Source organism: Saccostrea cucullata, unplaced genomic scaffold, assembly GCF_032062105.1.
Source record: "Saccostrea cucullata isolate Sc308-1 unplaced genomic scaffold, CSIRO_AGI_Scuc_v1 ctg289, whole genome shotgun sequence".
NCBI classification, from domain to species: Eukaryota; Metazoa; Mollusca; class Bivalvia; order Ostreida; family Ostreidae; genus Saccostrea; species Saccostrea cuccullata.
The window spans coordinates 282,457-308,803 of NW_026933175.1; the positions used below are offsets into that span (position 1 = coordinate 282,457).

Below are 26,347 nucleotides of genomic sequence, written 5' to 3' on the forward strand. Positions count from 1 at the left end.
CAGAGAAGAAGATTTTCAAAGAATTCATGTATTTTCATTATATAATCAATAGAGCCCCGCCCTAACACCAGAACCCCTGACCCTGGGGCCATAAAATTAACAATTTTGGTAGAGGCACTCTTGCTCATCATAACTATGTACTTAGTTGGTTTATTTAATACCCAGGAGCAGAGAAGAAGATTTTCAAAGAAATAATGCATTTTCACTACCTACTTATTTAGGCCTGCCCTAGCACTAGAACCCCTGACCCCAGGGCCATGAATTTCACAATTTTGGTAGAGGACCCATTGCTGATTACAATCATGCAAACAGTTTGACTGCTTGATGTCCAGGAGTAAAGAAGAAGATTTTTAAAGATTACATTAATTTTAGTGGTTTTGGCCCCACCCCTCAGGCCCCAGGGGGGCAGGGATCATGAAATTCACAATTTTTGTTCCCCTTCACCCATAGATGCTTTGTGCCAAATTTGGTTGAAATTGGTTCTGTGGTTGCAGAGAAGAAGCTGAAAATGTTCAAATGTTAACGCACGACGAACGACGGACGACGAACGACGACGGACGAAAACAGATAGCAATAGGTCACCTGAGTTTACTCAGGTGACCTAATAAAATTGAGAAAAAAAGAATTTTTTCTTTCCGATGTCAAATTTGAGTCGGGATCGAGATTTCAAATTTACGAACTTGTACTTCCGGTTTTAAATGAACATGGCGGGTAATGAAGGGAGATTTGTGTCAAGTCCATAGCAGCACTAAAGCTTGGTTTAATTAATGTAAATATTTATTGATAGGAGTGCCATTCAAAACGTTTCACCCGTTCAGAGAACAGTAAAATGCTGATGACAAATTGTTGCAAAGTGACATGTTGGTGAGATAATTATGTATCCGTATTCAAAAGTAACTGTCTGTAATTGTAAATTATTTTCCTCCCACAGGTTTAAAACTGCCCATGGTAGCTATTGTCAGAGACATTGTTTAGGTTTCTGTCATAGCTTACAGTCTTAGCATCATTCTTCAGAAAAGGGTTGCTTATGCATCAGATGTAATGAATAAAACTATGGGAGAAGTTAAGTCCATTTGAGGAAGAAATAAACAATAGCCTAAAGAAATAAAATATTTCAACTATTTAAAAACAAGAATATACAAAAATATACAGGCATGTAGTATCGTTTATGGCAGCCAGAAACATAGGTAATCAGAGATTACAGAGCTCACCTCAACGAATGTTGTCTTTATGAAAGGAAAATTAAGTCACACAATTAAAAAACAAAAAGTGTACTAACACACATTAAAAAAATGCAAAATTTATGCAATTTTAAATTTTGATTTTTTTTCTATAAAACTTCAAACTTGTTCTTCATCATGAAAATGTAATTAAAATCCAGCATCTGAAAGCAAGATTGAGAGTTGTATTTTCCCCTTGATGCATCATTTGTGCAACTTTGGTTTATATAAGCCTTATAGTTAATGTATCCAAAATATATTTTACCTGCACCCATAACTTTTATTCTGAGGTCTAAACCTAAAAATAAAAAAATGCTGGAAAATGTATGTCAAATTCAGCATCTGAAGCAAGTCCATTAGTGTGCACCCTAAGATGTATCATCCATGCAAGTTTGTTTAACATAGAGCTCAAAGTTACTTGGAAATGAAACCTGTATAAAAAACTAACCTTTTCACTAATCCAGAAAAATGTAGGTCAGATTCAGATATATTGAAGCCATTTGTAACTGTATTGCGATATGTATTGCATATTTTCAGTGTAATGTACCATTTCCATGCAAGTTTGGTCATTAATTTACACACAAAGTTATCTATGGAAATGAAACCTGCACAAATAAACTTTAACCTGTTTACTGAAATGTTCCCACAGAAAATGTAGGTCAGATTCAGCATCCAAAGCAAGTCCATTTTAATATTTAATGACAAAATTCCTTAGATGTACCATCCATGCAATATATTAGTCATTATTGGGATCGATATATTTTGTCATTGAAATGCAATATACCAAAAATTTTAACCTGTTCACTCTAACAGAAAATGTAGGTCAGATTCAGCATCCAAAGCAAGTCTTGTAATATGCATCCTAAGATGTACCATCCAAGCAAGTTTAGTCATTATAGGGTTCATAGTACCTTGGAAATGAAACCTGCACCAAAAATTTTAATCTGTTCACTCAAACGGAAAATGTAAGTCAGATTCAGCATCCGAAGCAAGTCTTGTAATATGCATCCTAAGATGTACCATCCATGCAAGTTTAGTCATTATAGGGTTCATAGTTACCTTGAAAATGAAACCTGCACCAAAAACTTTAACCTGTTCACTCAACCGGAAAATGTAGGTCAGATTCAGCATCCGAAGCAAGACTGGTAGTATGCATCCTAAGATGTACCATCCATGCAAGTTTTGTCATTATAGGGCTCACAGTACCTTGGAAATGAATCCTGAACCAAAAACTTTAACCTGTTCACTCAACCGGAAAATGTAGGTCAGATTCAGCATCCAAAGCAAGTCTGGTAGTATGCATCCTAAGATGTACCATCCATGCAAGTTTTGTCATTATAGGGCTCATAGTAACTTGAAAATGAAACCTGCACCTTAAACTTTCACCTGTTCACTCAACCGGAAAATGTAGGTCAAATTCAGCATCTGAAGCAAGTCTGGTAGTATGCATCCTAAGATGTACCATCCATGCAAGTTTGGTCAATATAGGGCTCATAGTATCTTGGAAATGAAACATGCACCAAAAACTTTAACCTGTTCATTCAATCGGAAAATGTAGGTCAGATTCAGCATCTGAAGCAAGCCTGGTAGTGTGCATCCTAAGATGTACCATCCATGCAAGTTTGGTCAACATAGGGCTCATAGTTACTCGGAAATAAGACCTACACCAAAAACTGCACCAAAAATGTTAACCTGCTCCAAAAACATTAACCTGGTCATTCCTTTGCTGAAATTGCAGCATCTGAAACTTTGACTGGTAAAATGAAACACACTAGAAACATCTTCCATGCATGTCTAATCAATATAGGACATAGAAGTACTTAAAAAGAAAACTGCTCCAAAAAACTTAACCTTAACCCGTGAGGCCGACGCCGAGGGTATTACATAAGCTCCCTCAACTTCATTGAGGTGAGCTAATTAAAAAACTAACATTAGCTTTTAGCTTAGGTGAGGTAAAAAGATATTCTGGTCTTCATTATAAAGATTCTTTGAAACTAGAAATATGTCCATAGGACATGAATGCCCCACTGAGGATATATTAGAAAAGTAACACGAAAATTTGTTTGTGTATAACATTTGATCAGTTTGGTTCAGGTAGAGCTTATAGCTACTAGGGAATAAAAATGTTGGTCAGATCCAGCATCCAAAGCAAGTCTGGTAGTGTCCATCCCTAGATGCATCATCCATGCAAGTTTGGTTCAGGCAGGGCTTATAGTTACTTGAGAATGAAAATATAGGTCAGATCCAGCATCTGAAGCAAGTCTGGTAGTGTCTATCCCTAGATGCATCATCCATGTAAGTTTGGTTCAGGCAGGGCTTATAGTTACTTGGGAATGAAAATATCTATCAGATCCAGCATCCAAAGCAAGTCTGGTAGTGTCCATCTGTAGATGCATCATCCATGCAAGTTTGGTCCAAGTAAGGCCTATAGTTCCTTAGGAATGGACCTGCTCCAAAAACTTTAACCTGGTCACTTATATGGAAAATGTAGGTCAGATCCAGCATCCGAAGCAAGTCTGGTAGTGTTCATCCCTAGATGCATCATCCGTGCAAGTTTGTATCAACATGTGAAGTTTGATAACACCATCTTGAATGGTATGTTTAAAACTGAGCTAAACACTAATTTAAGAAAAGTGAGGTCAAGGTCAAAGGAATGGTCAAGGTCAAAAAATGTTGATGCAGTTGCATAGCTCTTATCATTATCTATCAGCATATGCAGTTTGATGAAAATATCTTGGATAGTTTCTTTGAAACTTATCTCAGAGCTAAACGCAAAGTGTGACGGAAGGACAGACGGAAGGACAGAAGGACGGAAGACGGACATGACAAACACTATATGCCCCGGCCATATTCATGGCGGGGCATAAAAAATTATTAGTTCTTCAAAATAAATTCTTTAAGTCACTTTCCAGAACATTAAGGTGTTTCCAACCTCACAATTTTAATGGTTCAAAGTACAAAAGCTGTATTTATTTTCATTTCATATACTCTCAATTTTCCAATTATTGCAAAAAATGTATAGGTCACCATATTATTTAAATGCAAAACATAAATAAACAGAAGTGTATTTCAGCATAAAAAATCGCACATTTACATTTATGAAAAATATGTAAAAACTAGTTAAAGTGCATAATTCTAATGCTGAATGTTCCTAAATACTTCCTACTTATATACTTTTGAACTGTGAATATCAGGGAAACTATTTTACATTAGAAGTACAATAAAGCAAATGCCTGAAAGAAGAGACCTTAGAAGGAGTTATTGCCCTTGTCAACATTTTTCAAAGATTGGAAAATTGATTAAATAAAGAAAATATGCATTTTTTAATTTTTTTTCTTAACAATATTTATCATTACACCTATTGGTAAGTAGTGCTGGGTATTGTGGCTGAAAAATTGTATCGCAATATATTGCAATATTATATTTTGTATTGCAATATATCAATATAAAATTTTCAATAAATTTTGCTTTTCATCAATGTTAAATGAAAACACAAACTCAAATTACATGTATTCTCAAGTTGATATTGCAACTGCCTGATCGTGTTGTGTGTAAGCAAGTGGCAAGCAAGTTTTTTTGTGGCACAACTTAAAGAATCAAGTTGTAATATTCAGATTCTGCTTTAACATGAAGGGCTTTCATGTAACAGTTGTCTTCTTTTTGTTTCGACAGACATGTCTCTGGTTTCCGATCAAACTTCACGTTGCTTGCCGCCATATGTTACCTTGAAAAGGGCAAATAACTCTTTTTGTAACAATTTATAACATATCGAACCTGAACCGGTATGCACAAAAAAATACCGCGATACGTATTGTGAAGAACGAAATCGAGATACACCGGTTAACCGGTAATATTGCACAGCACTAATGGTAAGCATTCTTCCAAGGAGGGTGGAATTGAATTAAGCAGTCAGGTAATATGCTATATATGTATGCGTGCATTTGTAATCCGGTAATATCAGACAGAAAAAATATATATGCAATTCTATCAAAACATCACCTGAAAGACTGTATATGTAAAAACTCTATATGGTTGAACTTCTAAACATATATCATTAAGATGGAAAATGAAGAGTCACTGCCAAGAGACAAAATGATTACTACGTGGAGAAAACAAATAAGAGACAACTGGATACTTTAATGGTGTGATGGCTACCCAGTATCACGATGTTAAGTTTGTTAACCGCTCTACAGTATAAACATCAGTCCACCCAAGGTCAGAAAAAAGGGAGTGCTTCTTCAGTGAACCCACCACTCCTTCTTAGAGTCAAGAAAATTTAAACCTTTAAAGCCACAAAGTAAACACACAAATTTAAAATTCTATGCTAAAACAAGCTCATAACCAGAAGTCTCTGTCAAGACTGTAGCTCTACTGGTTTGTACTTATAAAAAAGGATGAGAAAAGAAGCCATTGCCATCACACCAAAACTGTGGAAGGAGTAGCATTTTAAAGGAATTTCAAAGACATTTCCATTTTTAGTAACAATGGCAACACTGTTCATCAAAATCAAAAACCAATGTACTATTTTATGTATCTTTGTGTGGTCTACTTGTGTGCCAAGTAAAATTGAAATCAGACTAAAACTGTATGAGGAGTAGCATTTTAAAGGAATTTCACAGAAAATTCTATTTTTAGTAACCATGGCAACACCGTTCATCGAAATCAAAAACTGATGCACTATTTTATGTATCTTAGTGTAGTCTACTTATGTGCCAAGTAATATTGAAATCAGACTAAAACTGTAGAAGGAGTAGCATTTTAAAGGAATTTCACAGAAAATTCTATTTTCAACAACCATGGCAACACCGTTCATTGAAATCAAAAACCGATGCAATATTTTATGTATCTTAGTGTAGTCTACTTATGTGCCAAGTAATATTGAAATCAGATCAAAACTGTAGGAGGAGTAGCATTTTAAATGAATTTCACAGAAAATCCTATTTTTAGTAACCATGGCAACACCGTTCATCGAAATCAAAAACCGATGCACTATTTCATGTATCTTAGTGTAGTCTACATGTGTGCCAAGTTATATTAAAATCAGACCAAAACTGTAGGAGGAGTAGCGTTTTGAAAAATTGTTTACAGACAGACGGACAGCTAGACAGATGGACAGATGACGGACACCTTACTATTGCATAAGCTCTTCTGGTCTCTGACCAGTAGAGCTAAAAATTGCCATGTAGAAAGCTGCAATGCTGACTATCTGTAAATGTACTGAAGAAATGGTCTAACACTATCTTTAAAGATGTACCAAATGATGAAACAAGTTTCTATAATAGCAGCACTCACAGTTTTGGCTGCATACAGAGTGAAACAAGATGTGTTTGTACAGAACTGACCCCCCCCCACCCCCCACCCCCTTTTTATCTAGAGGCAACTCATGGGCAAGTTTAAAGTCTTTTCAAAAATAAGGTCAAAGGTCAAGGTGATGAGGTCAAAAATGTTGGTATCAAATGAAAGGTCCTGTAACAAATGTTAAATAAGAAAGCCCTAGAACAAACGGGTAACTTTAGAACAGAATTTCATATGAGAGAACAAACGAAAGATGAACATTGAAAACAAGAAAAATACAATGTGTAACCAGAAGTCTCTGTCGAGACTGTAGCTCTACTGGTATGTACTTATCAAAAACCATTGCACTATTTTATGTATCTTTGTGTAGTCTACTTGTGTGCCAACTTATTTTGAAATCAAACTAGAACTGTAGAAGGAGTAGCGTTTTTAAGGAATTTCACAGAAAATTCTATTTTTAGTAACCATTGTAACACCGTTCATCGAAATCAGAAACCGATGCACTATTCTATGTATCTTAGGGTAGTCTACTTGTGTGCCAAGTTATACTGAAATCAGACCAAAACTGTAGAAGGAGTAGCGTTTTTAAAGAATTTCACAGAAAATTCTATTTTTAGTAACCATGGCAACACCGTTCATCGAAATCAAAAACCGATGCACTATTCTATGTATCTTAGTGTAGTCTACTTGTGTGCCAAGTTATATTGAAATCAGACCAAAACTGTAGAAGAAGTAGCGTTTTTAAGGAATTTCACAGAAAATTCTATTTTTAGTAACCATGGCAACACCGTTCATCGAAATCAAAAACCGAGGCACTATTCTATGTATCTTAAGGTACTTGTGTGCCAAGTTATATTGAAATCAGACCAAAACTGTAGAAGGAGTAGCGTTTTAAAGGAATTTCACAGAAAATTCTATTTTTAGTAACCATGGCAACACCGTTCATCGAAATCAAAAACCGATGCACTATTCTATGTATCTTAGTGTAGTCTACTAGTGTGCCAAGTTATATTGAAATCAGACCAAAACTGTTAGCGTTTTAAAGGAATTTCACAGAAAATTCTATTTTTAGTAACCATGGCAACACCGTTCATCGAAATCAAAAACCGATGCACTATTTTATGTATCTTAGTGTAACTTGTGTGCCTCAGACCAAAACTGTGGAAGGAGTAGCGTTTTAAAGGAATTTTTCAGTAACCATGGCAACAGTTCAGAAATCAAAAACCCATGCACTATTCTATGTATCTTAGTGTAGTCTACTTGTGTGCCAAGTTATATTGAAATCATTGAAAACAAGAAAAATACAATGTAAAAATGTTCTGTTGTGTAAAGTAACCAAACATCAACCCATCACACATCATACTGTGTCCTTGTTCCTAATTCAGATTGTTTTCACAAGACTGTTTACAAGGATCATCAGACATACACAGAGCTTTACGAAAACAGTAAATTACAAATGTCTTACATGTTTGACAGCATTGTATTTTTGGAACAAAAAGTCTTTATAGTCTTATGCAGTTCTTTTAAAGACTTCATTTCAACTGATAATATTATATATTTCTTTATCCAGGCATTAAAATTTTTCTTTACATTATAGAACCTTAATATTTCCAATTTTTATTATACCCCCCGCTTGAAAAGTGGTAGGGTATACTGTAATAGGTATGTCCGTCCCTCTGTCTGTCTGTTACGCTTTGGGGTACCCATCTCTTATCTGCAACTCCTCTTACACCACTGAATGAAATTTAATGAAACTTTCAAAGAATCTTTATTACATATTGCCATTGTGCACCTCCTATTTTACTTTTTGATCAGACACATATTTTGGGTTTCCCAGCCACAGCAAAACATGGACTTTGCCATTATAACCATATGGGAGGCGGGGGGTATCATTTAGTGAGCTTATTGCTCACAGTACCTCTAGTTGTTACTATCATAGAGAATATTTTACATCACCACAATGTTTTAATGTAATAGTTTATTCAGCATCTCAAACACTGATATCTTCAATACCATGCTTTTGTCATTACAAGTATTTTGAAGTCCCACACATTTATTCTAAAAGTATTTTACCCTTGCTCTCTGATATTTCTTAGATTTTCCTTGGTCCCATTGAGTTTGAGATAATGAGATCTGACTGTATTAAAAATCAAGCTGAAAGGATCAGAGTGATGGCTGTGATGATGAGTAAACTGGGTCAACAAACATTGTTTCATTTTTTTTATCATTTGCCGATGGACTAATTTATTGTTATGCAATAGTAAACTCCTTGAACCAGTGAATGTTTAGGCAAATCAATAAATCCACTGTATTTAATTTTTTTCTTTTTTTGTCAGTTGTTTATTTTATCAAAATTTCAATTCTAGAAGAAAAGCGAATTTTGTCTAACATATAAAAGTGGTATACTCTCACTGTAACCTCTGCCTGGTGCGATTCCTCAAATTAACGGCAGTAATTTCTAAATAAAACCTCAGCAACAAATAAATACGTAATGATTCTCTATCCATGTTAATGGTCTTGGCCAATCGTAATCGCCTGGTCTATTTCAGAAAGGGCCATCTAAGTTAGCAAATTTATGTTTCCCATCTGTAGGGAGATAATCCTATTTGTGGGTCATCGACTTGTCGAAGAAAACATAAATGGAGGCAGCCAAGGATTCAATCCACAGCTGTCCATGCCAAACATCTACCATTTCACAAGATAATGTCCAATTTGTATATAATCACTCTTAAATATTTAATATATAAGTAAACTGAAGAAGCTTAAATATGTTATTATCCTCATTCTTTCACATATATTTAATAAACCCAAAATGTTTACTTCAACCTCCAAGTAATGATTGAATGAACCTAAAATGTTCATTTCAACCTCAAAGTAATGATGAACTTCCGAAGTGCAAGCCTTTTCTGGAAAAGCATTCAAAAAACAAATATATATATACACAAGTTCATAATGTGATAATTTTGAGACTCAAATAAAGTACGAGAGCCATGCAAATACTAAAATTTAGGTGAAAATACTGTTCATTTGATTATAAAAGATCTGTGCAAACAAAATTGTACAGATATATTATGGGTAATTACATTACATTTATCACAGGAAACAAACACCTTTCAACATGAGGTTTTCTTTTACAATTTCTAAATACAAAAGTCAGGTCAAACAAGACTTTCATAGTTGTGGGAGAAAATAAGTGATAACTAGTGGTTTCTGGTAAACAATTCAAATCACGTACAACACAAATTTCATTTCAAGTGAAATGTTTGTGTTTCCCTCATGATCATGTGATTGTATCAAAATAACAGACATGTACATCACTCCACACAATATGTAAGTGACTTAATGAAGCACGTGCAGTTGTATACAACTACTCACCCATTCAGAAAACTGACTTTTCTAGAACCAGACTCTGGTGTGAATCTTCACTAAATGTATTTTTGATTATGAAACTTTTCTTAGTGTGTGTGTGTGTGGGTGAATGTACAAGGGTTGATCCAAAAGTTCGTAGAATTTCTTCATATTTTATTCATTTTCAAGTGAAATTGGTTGAAAATTACCCTTATTGAATAATTTATATATTATGTTTGATTATATGTTATTTATAACAATTAAGTCCTTGATTAAACTCTTAGTGTTACTGCAACATTAATTATAATCAAACTGTATTTGGGGCATTTTGAGAGTATATAAAAAATTTTTAGTAACTGTGGCAACACTGTTCATTGAAAACACAGAATTATGTACTGTTCCTTGTATTCAGTTAATTGCAGACCAAAACTGTAGGAGGAGTAGCATTTTGAAAATATTTTACAGAAATTTCTATTTTTAAACGTCAATACCGTTCTGTCGAAATCAAAAATGATAAATAGAATTATGTATCTTAGTGTAGTCTACTTGTGTGCAAAGTTATATTGAAATCAGACCAACACTGTAGGAGTAGTAGCATTTTGCCAATTTTAAGTTTGATACACAGAATTATGTACATGTACCTTTTTTTCTTTGTGTGCCAAGTTATATTGAAATAAGACCAAAATGGAGGAGTAGCATTTTGAAAATATTTTATAGAAATTTCTATTTTTAACATTCAAAAACACCATAAAGTTATATTGAAAAGACCAAATCTGTAGGAGAAGTAATTTTGAAAAAAAATCTCAAAAAATTCTATTTTTTACGGTCATATCAAAAACCAATACACAGAATTATGTATCATTTCTTGTGTGCCAAGTTATATTGAAATAAGACCAAAACTTTTTGAAAGAATTTCACAGAAATTTCTATTTTTAGTAACCATGGCAACATAGACAAAAAGTTACAGAATTATGGGTGACTTGTGTGCCAAGTTATATTGAAATCACAAAACTGTGTGGTTGAAAAATTTACAGACAGACAGACGGACAGGATACGTGACCTATCGCATAATTTTGGTATTATAGAGCTAAAAAAAAATAAAAACAGTTGCCACAAAATCTTATCATTTTTATTCTTGATATGTGAAACTCTGTACATAAAACAAAAATTATGTAATTATTACAAAAAAAGATTGTTTTAGCCGGGCTTATTGCTCAAAGAGCAATTCACTAATTAAAGTTACTAAATTTTCTTTGTACAAACGCTAAATAAAGCAACAAAAATAAAACGAAGTTTTATCTATATAAAATAAACATTTGTAGTAATGACTTTGAAAACTTTATGATCATCAAATAATTGCATTATTTTTAAAGGCATAAATAAATCATGGAAAAACTCACTGTCAGTGTCTTATCATAGTTTTAAAATATTTTTTTTTCATCAGAATATAAACTTTTGTAAGAAATCCATTTCCTGTATACTGGCTCTCTACTTCTTACTTTGATTGGATATTTAGTTTATAAGAAGCAAATAACACACAGACTAAAGACATACGCAAACTGCGGAAAAACAAACTGGTTTTCCAGTGACATAAGAAATTTAAGAAAAAATGAACTTCTTGGATGTTGACCAAAGCAAATTAAAAGTGTGAATGGAACTATTGCTACTGAAATTGGAACATGTGTTTATTACACCTTTACACACAGACGAATTGGAGACAGACAAACTCTGACATATCAAACTTGACATTACTTGCTGTCACAACAATCCCAAAGCTTGTGTAAACTTATTGGTGATTGGAAAGTGGTGAAATTTTCCAATGTTATTGCAATTTGACTCTATATTATAAATATGCAAGTTGTTTGCTTTCATCAAATCACAATAAAATTTTAGAAAGAAATTCCACGAACTTTTGGATCAACCCTCGTAGTACAATAAGTTGGAAACCCATATTTATTTACATTATGTTTGAATTGTTATTTATAACAATTAAGTTCTAAAACTCTTAATAAATTAATGTTTCCTTGGGCAAAAAAAAATGTTTCCTGAAACCTGACTGCTCCATTCAAATTGCAGCCATTTGGATTTTTTTCTGATGCAATTTTAAAGAATAAGGTTGAGATAAAATCTGTTATCAACATTCACCATAAATATGAAGAGTAATTATTAATATTATACTTTCATGTAAATTAGTTGAATCTGATTGGCCGAGAAACATTTGTTAAAAAACACTATTACAGAAGCACATGCAACAGTCAACATTGTACACAAAAAAATAGACAGAATATATGCGCACACGGTTCACTGTTATATGTATTTGTATAAAACATTCAGATGAGTATAAGAAATTACTTGTTGTTCATTGAAAATCCCAAAGCATTATGGTTTTCTGAGAGATGTTACACTCAACTACATGCAATATTTATATCTTAGGCCATAATAAAATTATAGTTTGTTTGGAATTGCCTCCTGTCTAATTGAAATGTCCCTTCCTGAAACATTTTATTGACCAAAAGTAGGAAGATTTTTTTTATTTAATCAATTTTTTTTTACATGTAACACATGCACGGTGAAATATAGTGTCAGATCTATTGATGGTAGATACATTTCTTAAAAGTCAGAAAATGTATTTACTGTTTACTGAGATTTTTATCAAAAATTTATCTTTAATTTAAAAAAAAAAAATATTTTACCTCCTTTCCTCCTGTGTCCGAAACCCTTCAGGCGGCAATTCCAAACAATCATTTTTTTAAGGATGGCCTTATTTCATCTGGCATTTCCCTTAAAACTTTTTGAAGTTTTTTTACTGTCATCATAGACAGTTAAATTGGGTGTCTGCTGTAAATATCACACCTGGTTAATTTCAAAAACCTTACTGTACTCTGTGCACTATAAATAAAAATGTCATTTCATCATATTTTAAAATCACTGATTATACTAAATTTCTTTGTACTGACTTAACACACACTGACTTATAATCATCAAATAACTGCATCATTTTCAAAGGCATAACTTTGTCAAGTTACCCAACATCTCTGTTACATGAAAATAGGATGCAGGATGACAACAATGGGGCTTCATCACCGATAGCAAGCCTAATCTCAACAATAAATCATAGGTGACGATAATTCAAACTTTTCTGTCCATTCCTTATACCCCTACTCTTACTTTTTTAGAAGCAAGTGTGTCAATGTGTGTATGTGTATTAATTATACCTTTACTCTTTTTAGAGCATATGGCACATAGGCAGACAGACAGACAAACTCAGACTATAGACTTAATTGCTGTTCATCCCAAAGCATAAGGTTGAGCTATCCTGCTGTTCATTATAGGTTTACTCTTCATAGAGCACATGACATGTACACAGACAGGCAGACAGACACTGACTACAGACTTACTTGTTGTTCATCCCAAAGCATTAGGCTGAGAGACCCGGCTGTATCATTGACAGAGTTGGACATTTTGTACACGGTGTGGTATTTGGAATTGGAGGGAGTTTCATCAGCCTTTTTCTGGACAGAAACCTGAAACCAAAGACAATTAATTAATGTCCAAATTTCTCAAATTATATATTTCAATTCAAAATCTTGTAAAATAAATGCACAACTGTCTCAAATAAAACATCTAAGGTCTCAGGAATACAGGTACATTGGGATTCTAATTTTTGGTGCCTTTTTCAGTCTTTTAGTGTGTATGTGTGTATGTACTTGTCCATAAATATGCTACAAATCCTATCAGGATGAATCTAATTAACTCATTGCAGGGAAGAAGCTTAAGCAGAAATGTTTTGAAAAGATGAAAAGACACATGGAAGCACAGGCACCTGACTTTACTTATTTAAGATATACTTTTGACTGTTTAAGAGAACATTGATATACTGTGAAGTAAAGGAAAGACAACTCCCCCTGGTTTACAACTGAAGGCAGCATATTTGCAGGAAAATATCATTGATTAAATAAATGAAAGAAAAAGAGAGCAAGCTCACATACCCTACGCTCCCCAAAAAGTCAAAGTGCTGAAATTCCCGAAAAAAAAAAAGGAATCGGAATTTCCTGGTAATATGCACATCTACACATTGTGTCCTAAATATCTGCAAAGTTTGACGAAATTGTGTGCAACGGTTTATGAGGAGTTGTGCTGACAAACTGTTCATCTCTATATTCAAGATATAGCCAAAAATCTAAGTGGAAAAGTGCGGAAATTCCTGGAAATATGAAGGAATGACAATTTCCTGGTAATATGCACATCTGCACAATGTGTCCTAAATATCTGCAAAGTTTGACGAAATTGTGTGCAGCGATTTATGAGGAGTTGTGCTGACAAAGTATTCATCTCTGTATTCAAGACATGGCCAAAAATCTAAGTGGAAAAGTGCTGAAATTCCCGGAAAAAATAAAACAATCAGAATTTCCTGGTAATATGCAAATCTACACATTGTTTCCTCAATATCTGCAAAGAAGATGGCACAGTTTCAACACAAATTAACTCCTATATTTTTCTAAAATATGAAAGTGATATAAAAAATAAAATTCCCTGCAGTAAGAATACACAAATCGTTTTTCTCATACGACCTCTTAAATGCTAATTGTGACATCATTTACTTGTGCATTTTCTTAAAAAGTTGCAGAAGACATCAATTTTCAGTGGAATTTTCTTTCAGAAAACAGATTCTGCCACCGTCGCCCAGAAAGATATAGAGATATGTGATTTTTCACAGCATTTTTAAATTCATAATGTATCCAAAAATTAAAGCGGGCGATGGTGGCAGACACTATATTCTAAAGGAAAATTAGCACAGAAATTAGTAATTTTAGGGCTTTTCTGCATTAAACTTAGAAATGTACCAAATTAATGACGTTATATTTCCAGAAAGGCCCTCCTTTATGCCATATTCTTTAATGATTTATCATATTCATCTTCTCAACTATTTTTAAAGCCAATTTCATAACTTTATAAGAACATTAAATTTTTAGGGCACAATAAAACTCAAACAGTACCCCCTTCTTTGACGAAATTGTGTGCAGCGGTTTATGAGGAGTTGTGCTGACAAACTGTTCATCTCTATATTTAAGATATGGCCAAAAATCTAAGTGTAAAAGTACGGAAATTCCAGGAAAAAATATAGGAATCAGAATTTTCTTTTGGACCCCATGAATAGAAATAATTTTTCTACTAAGAAGACGCCTCTATTTACCTTGCGTACCAAGACAGAGCTCAACATTTTATCATTTAGGCTGTAGGGACATTATTTAACATGTAAATTGTTTTTCCATTACGTACCTGTAAATTAAGCATGTTCTGTGTTTTTCTATGACGTACCTGTAATTCAAGCTCGTTCGCATACGGAGGGCTAGCTGTCAGACAGAGTATGTGCCCAGAAGACGTGGCGGTCATACTGGACAGCTCAAGAGTCTGTGTCAGTGTCCTATTATAATCTCTGATGATGGTCAGTTTGTAGTTCTGTCTCTTCTCCACTGGTACCAGTTGACCCCTATCATCAGTAACGGTCACCTGGGATAAAGAAACACATCATAATACACCCAGTACCATCACCACACCTAGTTCTAATAATTTCATATTTTCATGGCAAGTTAAAAAAAATTAAAAACTTATAACTACCATGATCTGGCTGATCAAAACTTAATACTATATACTGTAGATTCCTTATTTTTGCGAGTACTTATTATCGTGAGACGGCTCTCTAATGTCAAATCGCGTGAATAATAAGTCGGGAACGGACGCTTGATCAATAGAATTTACATGGATTTCAGCTCCTTAAAAATAAAAGCAAGTAATTTTATTTCGCGAGTGTTGCTTCTCGCGAAATTATGCGATAATTAATTCCTCATGTATAATAAGGAATCTACAGTATTTGGATCAAGTTTATCTTACTTAACACTGTAAATCAACTATAGTAGAAGTGTTTTTTTCCATGTCATATTAATTTACACTTTGTGTGCAGTCACAAATTTTTAATGGAAAATTGACTCATGTCATACTTAATGTGCAAGTCAGGGAAATTGTGATTTTATGGAATTATGACTCAGTGGAACAAAGTAAATTTACACTATTTTCCTAGTAATTAGATATCATGGCGTGTCTATATCATAATCTAGTTGGTGACCTGGAACTTTGAGACTAACACTGTCTAAGTGTGGTTCAAACACATGTAACACACTTGTACCCTATTCAGCTATACTTTGCCTTAGAAAGACTTAAAATGCTTGTAATGCGGTAATTCGCGCCATTTCCTCATAGGTTAAAAAACTCTGGTTTGTAGAAATAAATTGAGTCAAATTCTAGAAGTAATATATTGTTAACTTGTATTTTAAATGAAAATTTAGAGTTTTTATTTTATATTTCCGCAAAAAACAGCTGTCAGTTAAGTTCTGTATGAAAATGGTAGTGATTACCTATGCATCGGAATGTGTCCGATGTACGGTGAAATGAGCATATTAGTAAACATAGGTAATCAGAGATTACAGAGCTCACCTCAACGAACGTTGTCTTTAAATAAGGCAAAGTCACACAATAACCCAACAAAAAGTGTACATTCAAAATTTATGCAATTTAAATTGATACTTTGGAATAAACCTATAAAAAAAACTTCAAACTAGTTCTTTGTCACAAAAATGTGATTAAAATCCAGCATCCGTAGCAAGTTTGAGAGTTTTCGAATCCCTTAAAGATCATTTGGATAAGTATAAAGTTTGCCTGCATCATAAATTTACCTGGTACATTATCTGAAAGATGTACATGTATGTTGAATTCAGCATCTAGAGCAAATCCATTAGTGTGCAGCCAAGGTCATCCATGCAAGTTTGAACAACATAGGGCTAATAGTTACTTAGAAATGAAACTTGCATGAAAATTTAACCTCTTACTCATCCAAAAAAATGTAGGTCACATTCAGCTTTAAGCAGGAAACAGATGTATCATCCATGCAAGTTTGGTCAACATAGGGCTTATAGTTAAAGAGAGATGAAACCTGCACCAAAAACATTGACTTGTTCACTCAACCGGAAAATATAGGTCACATGTGTCCGAAGCACATGGTTGCATCCTAAGATACCAACCATGCAAGGGTCTTAATAGGGCTCATAGTATCTTGGAAATGAAACCTGCACCAAAAACATTAACCTGTTCACTCAACCGAAAAATATAGGTCAGATTCAGCATCCGAAGCAAGCCTGGTAATGTGCATTCTTAGATGTTTCATACATGCAAGTTTGGTCAACATAGGGCTTATAGTTACTTGGAGATAAGACCTGCACCAAAAACATTAACCTGTTCACTCAACTGGAAAATGTAGGTCAGATTCAGCATCCGAAGCAAGCCTGGTAGTGTACATCTTTAGATGTATCATCCATGCAAGTTTGGTCCAAGCAGGGCTTATAGTTACTTGGAGATAAGACTTGCACCAAAAACATTTACCTGTTCACTCAACCAGAAAATGTAGGTCAGATTCAGCATCCGAAGCAAGTCTGGTAGTGTACATCCTTAGATGTATCATCTGTGCAAGTTTGGTCAACATAGGGCTTATAGTTACTCGAAAATGAGACCTACACCAAAAACTGCACCAAAAATGTTAACCTGCTCCAAAAACATTAACCTGGTCATTCCTTTGCTGAAATTGCAGCATCTGAAACTTTGACTGGTACAATGAAACACATTAGAAACATCTTCCATGCATGTCTAATCAATATAGGACATAGAAGTACTTAAAAAGAAAACTGCTCCAAAAAACTTAACCTTAACCCGGGACGCCGACAAGGACACATTTTGACGCCGACATCGACGCCGACTATATGTAAAAAGTGCTAAGCTCCCCCAACTTCGTTGAGGTGAGCTAAAAACCAGCTTTAATGATGTAACTTCAAGGCCATTCTCAGGGTATTTTTATCAAAACATGATAATAACCATCGGTATCATTAAAAAATTTAAATCTTCAGCTTTAAGACAGAAACAAATAAATACAAGGAACTCTTAAGTTTAAAGAGAGTTTATTGCCTAAAGTTGTCCGAAGCCAGGTATGTGTCCGATGCATGGTTAACTCACCGTAATGCATGGCAAGGTTGAATAGAATGACCCTACTTACACAATAATAGTATGGTATATCGGGAGAGAAGTAATCGTCACCCGTTATTTCAATCTTCATCCCACCATAAGTCAGCTGGACTGTGGTCTCCCCTTCCAGTTCGATCCTGGATGACCCCTCCATCACTGTGGCCTTGACCTGCATAACTGGGTTATAGTAGGACAGCATGGTACTCAAATCCCCGGGTGTCAAGGTGAAGGTCGTAGTTCCTTCTACCTGTAACCATACAGAGATAATATCAGCTGACCCTGACTGCTCACAGAAATGCCTTCTTTGAATAATTTTTTGAAATATGTTTTTTCTTAAAATATTAAGAAAGCCATTCATGTTTATCTGAATTACAAGACACATTTTGAGTACAGCTATATGTAAAAAGTGCTTAAGTATGGAGGTTAAAAATGTGATCAATTCACATTAGCTACACAGTCAGCTTTAAAAGGTTCAAAAATTCTCCAAATGTACCACCATAAAATATATCCAAATTTTCAGAGTCAGCATACTTCCCATCCCTATTTAAATACTTTTAACACTACAGCATAATGTCTGGCTGTAAAAATGTGTTCTTAATCCCCAAGTGTTAAAAATAAAATAAAACCTGACCTGAATAAGAAAATACATTATAGCTATAGTAAGCCTTAAAGATTTCCATTTTTTCCCAAATATATATTCCTATGTAAAATTTTAATTGCCAGTTGTGCCCCCCCCCCTCCTTGGTGATCATAATTTGTACTTGAACCAACATCATCCAAGAATGCTTCCATATAAATACATGTAATAATGTCTTTGGTGGTTTTTTTCCTAAATACTAATACTAATTTTTAAGGACCCCACCCCCACCCCCATATGCTCCTACATAAAACTAAGTGTAATTAAATACTTTGTGATTAAAAGCTGGCCCACTGATTCTTGAGAAAAAGTTGAAAATGTATACAGACAACACTGTTTACCAGTTGTTAATATAAGATACTGTAAACGTATTACATTTAGCAGTGAATTCTATTGCAAGATTTTGATGGAAAGCAGAATCTTCTAAATACATTCAATCAAATTTAAGCCAAACTGTTGAAAAATTAATATCTGCCAAATATTGTATACACTAAATATAATACATGACAGTACAGAGACAATCCTATTACCAGGGGCTGATAAGGGGAGACTTTATCCCGACCACTTATAGACGTCACTATCCTGGCATCTCCTACTACATTCTCCCCATACGTATATCTGTTAAACACAAAAAAATAAAATTAGTACGCAGTCTCTGATTATACCGTATAGGTGGAAATTTTAGCGAGACGCAAATTTAGCGATTTGTCCTTAAAAACTGGTAATTTATTTTTCGCGAGATGTTATTTTAGCAATTTTAAAATGCACATTAAAGAAGCTATTACAAATAAAACACAATTAATTTTTAGCGATATTCAATTTTAGCGATCTCGACACCCTCACTAATAATGCCAAAATTAAATCCTTGCTAAAAATTCTACTTATGCAGTATATAGTTAGCACATCAAATCTTTTTCAAGATGCATGTAACCTTTCACATTGCAGAATCCTGTTTAATCAGAATTCAAACACAGTGAATCCTTAAAATTGTTATCTTAGACTCAAAAGGGACCAAGATGAAATTTGAAAATAATCCCTATCATTTTAATTACAAGGGAAATGAAAGTATATTTTCTGGTGGAATTACCTGGCAATGACTCGGACATCAAATGGTTCCTTACTCTTGGCGTAGAGAGATGGGGGTCCAATTACAGTCACTTCAAATCTCGGCAAAACTGATATAAAAAGAAAAGTGTTGTAAATGACAAGAGCTTCAACATTTTATTTTGAAATGAATTCCCAACATTTATCCTGAGAGATATGTGTACTTTATTTATATGTAATGTTGCTCTGTAATCGCTTGACTCCTAAGTTCTCCAACTTTCTTAAGAATCATGAAATCAACTTAAAAATAAGACACTTACCAAATTTATCAACTGTAAATGTTACCACAGATTTCACAACCTAGAAATAAATAATCAAATTATAAATCAACTAAAACATTTTTTATGGTCATTAATTTCAATGCTATTATTATCTGAACTTTAAAGTAAAATTTCCAAAACCAATTAAAATTTGTTTTTCCTTTTTTCTTCAATGATCAGCCAGAGACATCTTCAGTACTTTATATCTTGTATGTTTTAAAATCTTGCCACAAGGAAGATAACTCTGTGTACCTCTGAAGCGCTGTGTTGCTGTTCGGCATGAATAGACCAGTCCCCCAGTGTTGGGTCATTTGACAGGAGGAACTCTGCATTGGCCACACCTGTCACACAGAAATATTGTAAATAACAAACACACACACACACACAAAACAGAGATCTAACATGAAGCCCATGGGCCACAAAGCTCACTTACATTAATTCAGCCTGGCTGTTCTTCAGATGATTTTTTAAAAGCTTTTTTTTATTAAATCCCATTAAAAATTTTGACCCCATCTAATTGTCCCTTTACTCTAAGGGCTTAAGAATCCAAACATCATGGACTGCTTCAGTATCACTAACATAACCTTGCAGTTAGGGAAACAGAAAATCTTCATCTTTATAAATACACGAAGTAAAATTAAGAATCTGCATATTTCTGGAAAATTTCAAATGTTTATCTTTTCTGGTCCTTCTTTGTGTCTGGTTGCCCGTGTGGCAGAGTGGTTAGAAAATCTGCTCTAGAGTTGCGAAGTAAAATGTTGATCCTTAGGCCATGGGTCTGAATCCCACTGTTGGACATAGAGACTGGTCCTTTGGATTAGACTGTATAAACTGAGGTCCCCTGTCACAGTAGGTGTTGGCACAAAAAAGATCCCTCACTGCTCAATGGCCCTAAGTGCCAAGTATGGGACAAAATTCGCAGCTCTCCAACGACAAGTGTTGGCGTCTCCATAAGAGTGAAAAATTCTCGAGATGGACATTAAACAATGTACAATCAATCAATCTTTATGTCTGTAGTTTCACCTTTTCTGGGCAAGTAGAAATGTTTGAAAGCAAACCCCATCACTAGTATCATCAGCCCATGCTCAGTGTTCTGTGCAGAGTTTAACAAATTTAATACATCCATGAAAAGTAAACTGTTTTTGTAAACAGGGCACCAGCTCTGTTATTGTTAATATTTATGATTCACCGGGTGTGTTCAATTCTTAAAGTCTGCACATACCACTGAGCACAGACTGAAAATAGACTGTGAGAGAGTTTTTGCTTTCCAACATTCCTGGATTATATTTTAAACATTTTTCATTAATGTTCAACAAAATTGCCACTTTTCTTAAGTATTAATATTAAAAATTAAAATTTGTGAAAGTGCAAGGTTGTGTCAATTAAACCTGTCCAGAAATTTGAAGTTTCAATAACTTCAAAAGGAAAAGGAAGTTAGGATTTTTATCATATTTTATAGTGAAATGCTTTTGCGATATATAAGTTGTGATATTATACAGAAAATTTGAGAAAATATTAACTTTGAATCTGTTTCTAAGCACCTTCAATCCTGACATAAATTTTTGACAATTTTGATTTAGTAGAGAAATCCATGACTGTCTAAATATATTATGTCTGCTTGCAAATGAAATGCCAGCAAATTTGGAACATTTTAAAGATTAAATCCATTTTCAAAGTAAAACTGAACTCTGAATTCATAGCCCCTCTTCATCCATGAAAATCCAATCCCCTTGAACCCATAGTTTTTTCCTAAAACCACAGAAATTTGACCTCAAGAAAATTTGTGATTTCACAGTATGACTTAAGTTCTGTACTTATACCTGATACCTGATGCTGGCTCCGGGTTATCTGACTTAAGTTCTGTACTTATACCTGATGCTGGCTCCAGGTTCTCTGACTTAAGTTCTGTACTTATACCTGATGCTGGCTCCAGGTTATCTGACTTAAGTTCTGTACTTATACCTGATGCTGGCTCCAGGTTATCTGACTTAAGTTCTGTACTTATACCTGATGCTGGCTCCAGGTTATCTGACTTAAGTTCTGTACTTATACCTGATGCTGGCTCCAGGTTATCTGACTTAAGTTCTGTACTTATACCTGATGTTGGCTCCAGATTATCTGACTTAAGTTCTGTACTTATACCTGATGCTGGCTCCAGGTTATCTGACTTAAGTTCTGTACTTATACCTGATGCTGGCTCCAGGTTATCTGACTTAAGTTCTGTACTTATACCTGATGCTGGCTCCAGGTTATCTGACTTAAGTTCTGTACTTATACCTGATGCTGGCTCCAGGTTATCTGACTTAAGTTCTGTACTTATACCTGATGCTGGCTCCAGGTTATCTGACTTAAGTTCTGTACTTATACCTGATACCTGATGCTGGCTCCAGGTTATCTGACTTAAGTTCTGTACTTATACCTGATGCTGGCTCCAGGTTATCTGACTTAAGTTCTGTACTTATACCTGATGCTGGCTCCAGGTTATCTGACTTAAGTTCTGTACTTATACCTGATGCTGGCTCCAGGTTATCTGACTTAAGTTCTGTACTTATACCTGATGTTGGCTCCAGGTTATCTGACTTAAGTTCTGTACTTATACCTGATGTTGGCTCCAGATTCCTCCACATCTCTACTCTGTTTCCATCAGGATCCTACACAAGAAAACAAGAATTAAAGTACCATCAAATTAAATCCTAGTATTATTACAAATAATACAATAATCTGGAACATGAGACAAACTACTGTAAACCATTTTTTATTCGTGTGCGAGAAATTTTCGCGAGGTTTGGTAGAGCCTCATCATCAAATATATTACTTGCCCCAAATCGGTTCTTAAAGTCTATGTGCCTATTAACAACAGAACCTAAATAGGCTTGACCGTGAAAATTAATCGTCGCGAACTAGTTTACCACAGGTAAATCGTGAAATAAAGTCGCTGCGAATAAAAGTTGGTTTCTGAGTCAGTTTAATGTAGATTACAATACATAATATGGTATGTTTTTCAGACATTGCTTCCCTGCCACTAGGTAATTTTCTTGAACCATTTTCTTTTTCTAATAATGCTTTTGTATTACTTGAGAGCTTAATAATGCACCAGCCACCTTAACATTGATCCAAAGGGTAATATTTGTGGAAAATTTGGAATCTGTTACAGAAGAATATTTTCATAAAAATTTTCTATGGAAATATATTAACATATGATATGATTAGAAAAACATAGGTAATCAAAGATTACAGAGCTCACCTCAACGAATGTTGTCTTTAAGTAAGGCAAAGTTACACAATTAACAAACAAAAAGTGTACATTCCAAAAATGAAAATATTCATGCAATTTTGATCTAATACTTTGAAATAGACCTATATAAAAAATTCAAAGTAGTTCTTCTTCATGAAAATGTAATTAAAATCAAGCATCTGAAGCAAATTTGAGAGTTTTCATCCCTTGATGCATCATTTGTGCAAGTTTGGTTTAAACAATGTTATATAAGCCTTATAGCTTTTTGGTAATAGACCTGCACCTGTAACTTTTACCTGGGCCATTAATGACCATTATCTGAAAAATGTATGTCGAATTCAGCATCCAAAGCAAGTCCATTAGTGTGCATCCTAAGATGTATCGTCCATGCAAGTTTGGTCATTAAAGAACTCATAGTTACTTGGAAATGAAAACTGCACCAAAAACTTTAACCTGTTCACTCAACCAGAAAATGTAGGTCAGATTCAGCATCTGAAGCTAGCCTGGTCGTATGCATCCTTAGATGTATCATCCATGCAAGTTAAGTCATTATAGGGCTCATAGTATATTAGAAATGGGACCTGCATCAAAAACTTAAACTGTTTACTCAACTGGAAAACAAAGGTCAGATTCAGCATCCGAAGCAAGCCTGGTAGTATGCATCCTTAGATGTATCATCCATGCAAGTTTGGTCATTATAGTGCTCATAGTTACTCGGAAATGAGACCTTCACCAAAAATTTGACCTGTTTGCTCAACCGGAAAATGAAGGTCATATTCAGCATCCGAAGCAAGCCTGGTAGTATGCATCCTTAGATGTATCATCCATGCAAGTTTGGTCAACATAGGGCTTATAGTTACTTGGAAATCAAATCTGCACCAAAAACTAACCTGTTCACTAAACCATAAACATAGGTAATCAGAGATTACAGAGCTCACCTCAATGAATGTTGTCTTTAAGTAAGGCAAAGTCACACAATTAACCAACAAGAAGTGTACATTCCAAAAATGAAAATATTTAAGCAATTTTAATCTGATTTTGAAATAGAACTACATAAAAAATTTAAACTAGTTCTTCTTCATGAAAATGTAATTAAAATCCAGCATCTGAAGCAAATTTGAGAGTTTTCATCTCTTGATGCAACATTTGTGCAAGTTTGGTTTATACAATGATATATAAGCCTTATAGTTTTTTGGTAATAGACCTGCACCCATAACTTTTACCTGGTCTATTATCTGAAAATGTATGTCGAATTCAGCATCCGAAGCAAACCCTGTAGTGTGCATCCTTAGATGTATCATCCATGCAAGTTTGGTCAACATAGGGCTTATTGTTAATTGGAAATGAAACATGCATCAAAAACTAACATTTTCACTCATCAACAAAAAGTAGGTCAGATTCAGCATCTGAAGCAAGCCCAGTAGTATGCATCCTTATATGTATCATCCACGCAAGTTTGGTCATTAAAGAACTCATAGTTACTTGGAAATGAACTTTAACCTATTCACTCAACTGGAAAATGTAGGTCAGATTCAGCATCTGAAGCAAGCCCGGTAGTATGCATCCTTAGATATATCATCCATGCAAGTTTGGTCAACATAGGGCGTATAGTTACTTGGAAATGAAACCTGCACCAAAAACTTTAACCTGTTCACTCAACCAGAAAATATGGGTCAGATTCAGCATCCGAAGCAAGCCCTGTAGTGTGCATCCTTCAGTCTTCGTCAAATCTTTTTATCAGCACATGCCCTTCGGGCAGGTGTGATAACCAATTACGCAAGCCCTAACAAATATTAACATGCCCAGATTTTATCAAGTAATATTATTCTTATTTGCCTTTTCATGTCAAGGAAATAATCTGAAATCCATTCTGCCAATTTCTTGTCTTGCCAATTGTTTTCAACCTGTACACTTTTTGTGTCTCTTTAGCAGAAGAGTTCTTTGGAAATCGCGGTAAAATAAGATGTCAGTAAATTTTTTTTTTACTTCACTTAGATGGAAAATCAAAAACTTTAAAGTGTACATTTAATGTTATTGGTCTTATCTAATTTGATTATACCGAGGCTTATGCCTAAGAATTAACATGCCCTTTGGGCTTGTACATGTTGTAAGTGTGCAATTTCCACATGCCCGCTTCCAATTTTACCAGGTCCCGGGCATCAGACTCCCAGGATTTGTCGAAGACTGATCCTTAGATGTATCATCCATGCAAATATGGTCAACATAGGGCTTATAGTTACTTGGAAATGAAACCTGCACCAAAAACTTTAACTTGTTCACTCAACTGGAAAATGTAGGTCAGATTCAGCATCCGAAGCAAGCCCGGTAGTATGCATCCTTAGATATATCATCCATGCAAGTTTGGTCAACATAGGGCTTATAGTTACTTGGAAATAAAACCTGCACCAAAAACTTTAACCTGTTCACTCAACCAGAAAATGTAGGTCAGATTCAGCATCCGAAGCAAACCTGGTAGTATGCATCCGTAGATGTATCATCCATGCAAGTTTGGTCAACATAGGGCTTATAGTTACTTGGAAATGAAACCTGCACCAAAAACTTTAACCTGTTCACTCAACCAGAAAATGTAGGTCAGATTAAGCATCCGAAGCAAGCCCTGTAGTGTGCATCCTTAGATGTATTATCCATGCAAGTTTGGTCAACATAGGGCTTATAGTTACTTGGAAATGAAACCTGCACCAAAAACTTTAACTTGTTCACTCAACTGGAAAATGTAGGTCAGATTCAGCATCCGAAGCAATCCCGGTAGTGTGCATCCTTAGATGTATTATCCATGCAAGTTTGGTCAACATAGGGCTTATAGTTACTTGGAAATGAAACCTGCACCAAAAACTTTAACTTGTTCACTCAACTGGAAAATGTAGGTCAGATTCAGCATCCGAAGCAAGCCCGGTAGTATGCATCCTTAGATATATCATCCATGCAAGTATGGTCAACATAGGGCTTATAGTTACTTGGAAATGAAACCTGCACCAAAAACTTTAACCTGTTCACTCAACCGTAAAATGTAGGTCAGATTCAGCATCCGAAGCAAGCCTGGTAGTATGCATTCTTAGATGTATCATTCATGCATGTTTGGTCATTATAGGGCTCATAGTTATGGAAATATACCTACACCAAAAACTGCACCAAAAATGTTAACCTGCTCCAAAAACATTAA

At 34.6% G+C, this 26,347-nt stretch overlaps 1 protein-coding gene across 1 annotated transcript in view; it reads right to left on the reverse strand.

The window, feature by feature from the left end:
* Positions 1–26,347, reverse strand: part of LOC134237506 (CD109 antigen-like) — a 164,484-nt gene that overhangs the window by 114,832 nt on the left and 23,305 nt on the right. Inside the window, exons 7-14 of the mRNA XM_062719593.1 lie at positions 22,531–22,582; positions 20,184–20,272; positions 19,932–19,971; positions 19,655–19,742; positions 19,098–19,185; positions 17,962–18,177; positions 15,183–15,374; positions 13,262–13,387 (exon numbers count right to left, since the gene is read on the reverse strand). Coding sequence (XP_062575577.1) covers positions 13,262–13,387; positions 15,183–15,374; positions 17,962–18,177; positions 19,098–19,185; positions 19,655–19,742; positions 19,932–19,971; positions 20,184–20,272; positions 22,531–22,582 — 891 coding nt within the window. The remainder of the gene's footprint in view (positions 1–13,261; positions 13,388–15,182; positions 15,375–17,961; positions 18,178–19,097; positions 19,186–19,654; positions 19,743–19,931; positions 19,972–20,183; positions 20,273–22,530; positions 22,583–26,347) is intronic.